At 40.8% G+C, this 6,806-nt stretch overlaps 1 protein-coding gene across 1 annotated transcript in view; it reads right to left on the bottom strand.

Moving 5' to 3' along the window:
* Positions 1-6,806, bottom strand: part of CARMIL2 (capping protein regulator and myosin 1 linker 2) — a 52,971-nt gene that overhangs the window by 24,858 nt on the left and 21,307 nt on the right. The window contains exons 19-22 of the mRNA XM_042437771.1: positions 6,649-6,745; positions 2,245-2,302; positions 940-1,115; positions 368-436 (exon numbers count right to left, since the gene is read on the bottom strand). Of these exons, the coding sequence (XP_042293705.1) occupies positions 368-436; positions 940-1,115; positions 2,245-2,302; positions 6,649-6,745 (400 nt within the window). The remainder of the gene's footprint in view (positions 1-367; positions 437-939; positions 1,116-2,244; positions 2,303-6,648; positions 6,746-6,806) is intronic.

Below are 6,806 nucleotides of genomic sequence, written 5' to 3' on the forward strand. Positions count from 1 at the left end.
TTGCTTTTCCACTGAGGCTGAATGTGATTTGCCAAAGTGAGTTTCCACAGCTGAGCAAGGACTGAACCCTGGTCTCCAGAATCACAGTCCAGTGCTCAAACCACGTACACCATGCTGGCTCATACTACAAGTATACCTCAGTTCATGAAGTATAAATGTTCCTGGGTACCAGAGGTAGAAATAACATGGAAAAATATGGATAGATTCCTACATCACAAAAAACCCCACTCAGTTCTACATGTTGCAGCAAACTTCTTATTCAAAACTATTACTAAGGACATGTGAAACCCATTGTTTCCCAGGTCAAGCTTTATTGCATTGTTTACTGCAGGCACACTGCTGCAACCCAAAGTAATGAAGTACTCACCTCTCCAAAGCGCGTGTAAAATCAAGAAATCCACACAATGTTGTGTTATTCCGGTCCCAAATTAAAGTCCTGAGAACACATGAGAAAAGAGGATTCATCAGTCAAAGTATATCAGTTTTGTTACATAGACAGTAAGTATTTCTATGTCAGTGCTAAGCAATGTGTATCTCCCAGGTCAAGAATCCCTCCAAATGTCCCAGTTTCTCCCTGCTCTCCCCACTTTCCTCCTTTGTTCTCAGTTTACTTTAATTGAAGTAAACTGACTTCAGAGTGCAAAAGCAGTTTGCGCTCTGTTAACTCAGCACTTGAGTAGTTTCATGCAAATGCGATCTACTGCAGCTTCTCCTACTTTGTCTGCTCTTCTATGTTAATAACTTTTGCCATCTTGACCACATGCTGATGTTCCTTGGCTACATGTATCTCGGTTTTCATCTGTGAAATTTTTGAGAATATTGGAGCCCTTTTGAGCAGTATCCCATTAATTTTAGAGTGAAATGTGTAGGCCAGGTACTCTTTCCCTCCAAAAAAGAAAAAGACAAGTGATTAAGAGGAAATAAATAAGGCCTACACACCTCAGTGTTGTGTTTACTGACAAAGCCTTTGCTAGTATCTTAGCGCCCCAGTCTCCCATAGCATTGCCACTGATGTCCAGCATAGCAAGGCAACTGCTCCTGCTTCCCAAGCCATCTAGAAGGATGCCAGTTCCCAGTTTCAGGCGAGAATCTGCCACCGATATAGATTCAACAGACTGAAACAAAATCAGAAGAGAACGCAGTGAGGATTTCCGCATGCCAACCATAATCTCAGTCATTCGCAGAGAGTATGGAACACAGACACACAGCGCTAAAGCTGAGACACAGAAACTCTGGAAGGATCACCAGGATATTATCAGTGCCAATTGGGATGTGCCATTGAGCTACAGAAAACATTAGTTTTCAGTTAACTGTGGTATTTCATATTACCCAATTGTAGTGGACCCTTGGTACTTGCTGGGGTTTTGTTCCTGGACTCCTGTGGATACCAACATCTGTGGATGCTCAAGTCCCATTATATTTATACAATGGTATAGTAAAATGGTGTTGCTTATATAAAATGACAAAATCAAGGTTTATTGGAATTATATATAATTCATGGATAGATAGGGCCAACAGTACAGCACATTTAATTGTTCTGACTCCATCCTACGGAAGCTGGCGATTTGTAATTTTGTGAGGTACTGTACTGTATATACTCAACTATAAATTGACATCACATATATGCCGAGGGCAGGTTTTGGAGTCAAAATTATGAATTTTGATATGACCCATGGATACGTCAAGGGTAAAACTTAGGGGCCTGTAACAAAGGATGTAAATGATGAAGCAAGGGAAAATAATGCCAAAGAACTTGCAAAGTTTTGGCAGGCATAACTGTTTGTATTCGCCATAAAGGCTGGATAAATGGGATAGTAGAGGGAGGGCAGTGCTTCTTTTAGGTGGTCCCAGGGCAGACTGAGATCTTGCTTTTTGCCACTCTACTCAGAGAATTCCTTAAAAAAAGAGAGAGTTAAAGTACAGTACTTCCATAGTTATATACTTGTATACATGTACTTATGTGCTGATATACATTGACCCGTGGATAAGTTGACCCAGGTTTTTGGGGTTAACTTTTTAACTAAAATTTCTAGACTTATACGTAAGTATATACAGTATTTAGAATTCTCTGCCAGAAAACTCTAGTGCCTCACCAAACTACAAGTCCTTATATTCTGTAACCATGGCAGTTAAACTGGGATACATGTGCTATAACTGTGTGCTGTCAAAGAGATTTGAGAAGCCATTTTGCCCCAGACAGGCTGAAACACAGGTGCTGAAGCTGTTCTGGAAGTCCATACTTACACAGTCATCATCCTGAGTTAGCTGAACAATCCGATGCAGAGTATCAGCCAAGGTAGCCCTAGAAGGGAAAGAAGTAGAGAGGCTAGTGGTTCTCCTATTTTAAATCTGCGTTCATATAATTGGTCAGTGGGTTCCTGATGGCTGACACATAGTGGCTCACTGAGCATATACAAAACACATGAAACAAAAAATTTAACTGCTGCAGAATACTACCCTCATGTTGTTGAGTGAGCCCAAGCAATTAGAACAAATCGTTCCAATCTTATGCAATCTGCTCTGGAAGCCAGTTTGTTTCTGCCCTCAAATTTAAGGGCCTCCTTAAATGATGTCCCTTGTATAAAATGGCAAAATCAAGGTTTGCTCTTTGGAATGTATATATTTTAAAGATATTTTCAAACCATGGATACTTGGATCAATGGATAAAAATATCCATGGATATGGAGGGCTGACTGTATTCGTGGTTTTTTTTTAAAAAAACAACTTTGTGGATTTTCAAAAAACGCCAATGGAGTGTTAAATGCTTACCTAGAGCGGATATTAAAGTTCCTCCCTAGAGCAACATGTTTGATGGATCTGCTTCTGCTGACAGCCAACACCAATGTCACCATGTCAGAATCAAACCCTGTAGAAAACAATTGTTCATGCAAGAACCACAATGCATGCATAATCTTATACAGTGGTGCCTCGGGTTACGAAATTAATTTGTTCCGCCGCGGCGTTCGTAACCCGATTTTTTTCGTAACCCGAAAAAGCCATAGGCGCTAGCGCTGGAAAGCCGCGTTTCGTGCGAAAAAGCGCCGAAAAGCACCAAAATTTTTTTTCATAATAGAGTTGACGGTAGGTGACATCTCTCCTTGACCAGCATCTTTAATCTGATTCCTCGCAAGGTAGATTGTATCTGCAAGCACCCAAAAAATGACACAGCTTGCAAAATTCCCACTTCCACCACCACGAAAAGAAAAGGGTTGCAATGATTTGGCCAGAAACAAATTAACACATACTTGGCATGTACCAGCATGTGCACCATACTTTCATGCATGCTGAATAGGTCTCTTGGCCAAAGCCCAATGGCTCAGTAAAAATTTTCTCAAGTGACTGTCCCTTCCCAACCCACCCTTCTCCTACCTTGTGCACAACCTCCTCCATTTTCTCTTGGATGGCTTCGGCAAGCCTGGGTCACATCACTCATTGCACAATGGCATCACCTTTAGAGTAAAATTCCTGTGGAACAGGCATTGCTTCCATGAAAAGTCTGCAGCTACAGTAGTTTCTTCAGGCCATTCCACATGAAAGAAGTATTTTTGCTTCTCTCATGAACTATATATGCCCAGTTAATGGGCCATTTTTCTCCTTTTGAGAGTGGTATGTAGCAAATAATTATTGCATATGAAGCAGCTTTGGCAGCGCCAGTGCAAGCCCAGCACATTTTTGTGATAATATGCTTTATGCCTAATACTGGTTCAGAGGAATAATTTTCCAGGTATCAAGGTGAAAAGGAACTGAGAATGAATCTCGAAAATCTCTACTTTTACACACAGACATACACATTTATGCACACACACCTTCTTTCCCTCAAATTTGAGAACATTACTACAGGTACTGTTATTGCTGTGTGCCTTCAAGTTGTTTCTGACCTATGGCGACCCTAAAATGAACCTATTACGGGTTTTATTAGCAAAATTTGTTCCGAGGGATTTGCTTTTCCACTGAGGCTGAATGTGATTTGCCAAATGAGTTTCCACAGCTGAGCAAGGACTGAACCCTGGTCTCCAGAATCACAGTCCAGTGCTCAAACCACGTACACCATGCTGGCTCATACTACAGTATACCTCAGTTCATGAAGTATAATGTTCCTGGGTACCAGAGGTAGAATAAACATGGAAAATATGGATAGTCCTACATCACAAAACCCCACTCAGTTCTACATGTTGCAGCAAACTTCTATTCAAAACTATTACTAAGGACATGTGAAACCCATTGTTTCCCAGGTCAGCTTTTTGCATTGTTTACTGCAGGCACACTGCTGCAACCCAAAGTAATGAAGTACTCACCTCTCCAAAGCGCGTGTAAAATCAAGAAATCCACACAATGTTGTGTTATTCCGGTCCCCAATTAAAGTCCTGAGAACACATGAGAAAGAGGATTCATCAGTCAAGTATATCAGTTTGTTACATAGACAGTAAGTATTTCTATGTCAGTGCTAACAATGTTGTATCTCCCAGGTCAGAATCCCTCCAAATGTCCCAGTTTCTCCCTGCTCTCCCCACTTTCCTCCTTTGTTCTCAGTTTACTTTATGAAGTAACTGACTTCAGAGTGCAAAACAGTTTGCGCTCTGTTAACTCAGCACTTGAGTAGTTTCCTGCAAATGCGATCTACTGCAGCTTCTCCTATTGTCTGCTCTTCTATGTAATAACTTTTTGCCATCTTGACCACATGCTGATGTTCCTTGGCTACATTTATCTCGGTTTTCATTGTGAAATTTTTGAGAATATTGGAGCCCTTTTGAGCCGTATCCCATTAATTTTAGAGTGAAATGTGTAGGCCAGGTACTCTTTCCCTCCAAAAAAGAAAAAGACAAGTGATTAAGAGGAAATAAATAGGCCTACCCACCTCAGTGTTGTGTTTACTGACAAGCCTTTGCTAGTATCTTAGCGCCCCAGTCTCCCATAGCATTGCCACTGATGTCCAGCATAGCAAGGCAACTGCTCCTGCTTCCCAAGCCATCTAGAAGGATGCCAGTTCCCAGTTTCAGGCGAGAATCTGCCACCGATATGATTCAACAGACTGAAACAAAATCAGAAGAGAACGCAGTGGGATTTCCGCCTGCCAACCATAATCTCAGTCATTCGCAGAGAGTATGGAACACAGACACACAGCGCTAAAGCTGAGACACAGAAAAATCTGGAAGGATCACCAGGTATTATCAGTGCCAATTGGGATGTGCCATTGAGCTACACGAACATTAGTTTTCAGTTAACTGTGGTATTTCATATTACCCAATTGTAGTGGACCCTTGGTACTTGCTGGGTGTTTGTTCCTGGACTCCTGTGGATACCAACATCTGTGGATGCTCCGTCCCATTATATTTATACAATGGTATAGTAAATGGTGTTGCTTATTAAAATGACCAAATCAAGGTTTATTGGAATTATATATAATTCATGGATAGATAGGGCCAACAGTACAGCACATTTAATTGTTCTGACTCCATCCTACGGAAGCTGGCGATTTGTAATTTTGTGAGGTACTGTTATTATCAAAATATAAATGACATCACATATATGCCGAGGGCAGGTTTTGGAGTCAAAATTATGAATTTTGATATGGCCCATGGATACGTCAAGGGTAAACTTAGGGGCCTGTAACAAAGGATGTAAATGATGAAGCAAGGGAAAATATGCCAAGAACTTGCAAGTTTTGGCAGGCATAAACTGTTTGTATTCGCCCTAAAGGCTGATAAATGGGATAGTAGAGGGAGGGCAGTGCTTCTTTTAGTGGTCCCAGGACAGACTGGATCTTGCTTTTTTCCACTCTACTCCGAGAATTCCTTAAAAAAAAGAGAGAGTTAAAGAGTACTTCCATAGTTATATACTTGTATACATGTACTTATGTGTGATATACTTGACCCGTGGATAAGTCGGCCCAGTTTTTGGGGTTAATTTTTTAACTAAAATTTCTGACTTATACGTAAGTATATACAGTATTAGATCTCTGCCAGAAAACTCTAGTGCCTCACCCAACTACAAGTCCTTATATTCTGTAACCATGGCAGTTAACTGGAATACATGTGCTATAACTGTGTGCTGTCAAAGAGATCTGGAAGCCCTTTTGCCCCAGACAGGCTGAAAAACAGGTGCTGAAGCTGTTCTGGAAGTCCATACTTACAACAGTCATCACTCCTGAGTTAGCTGAACAATCCGATGCAGAGTATCAGCCAAGGTAGCCCTAGAAGGGAAAGAAGTAGAGAGGCTAGTGGTTCTCCTTTTTAAATCTGCGTTCATATAATTGGTTAGTGGGTTCCTGATGGCTGACTCATAGTGGCTCACTGGCTATACAAAACACATGAAACAGAAAATTTAACTGCTGCAGAATACTACCCTCATGTTGTTGAGTGAGCCCAAGCAATTAGAACAAATCGTTCCATCTTATGCAATCTGCTCTGGAAGCCAGTTTGTTTCTGCCCTCAAATTTAAGGGCCTCCTTAAATGATGTCCCTGTATAAATGGCAAAATCAAGGTTTGCTCTTTGGAATGTATTATTTTAAAAGATATTTTCAAACCATGGATACTTGGATCAATGGATAAAAATATCCATGGATATGGAGGGCTGACTGTATTTGTGGTTTTTTAAAAAAAAAACTTTGTGGATTTTCAAAAAACGCCAATGGAGTGTTAAATGCTTACCTAGAGCGGATATTAAAGTTCCTCCCTAGAGCAACATGCTTGATGGATCTGCTTCTGCTGACAGCCAACACCAATGTCACCATGTCAGAATCAAACCCTGTAGAAAAACAATTGTTCATGCAAGAACCACAATGCATGCATAATCTTATACCAGTGTT

This window comes from Sceloporus undulatus, chromosome 8 (assembly GCF_019175285.1).
Source record: "Sceloporus undulatus isolate JIND9_A2432 ecotype Alabama chromosome 8, SceUnd_v1.1, whole genome shotgun sequence".
NCBI lineage: Eukaryota > Metazoa > Chordata > Lepidosauria > Squamata > Phrynosomatidae > Sceloporus > Sceloporus undulatus.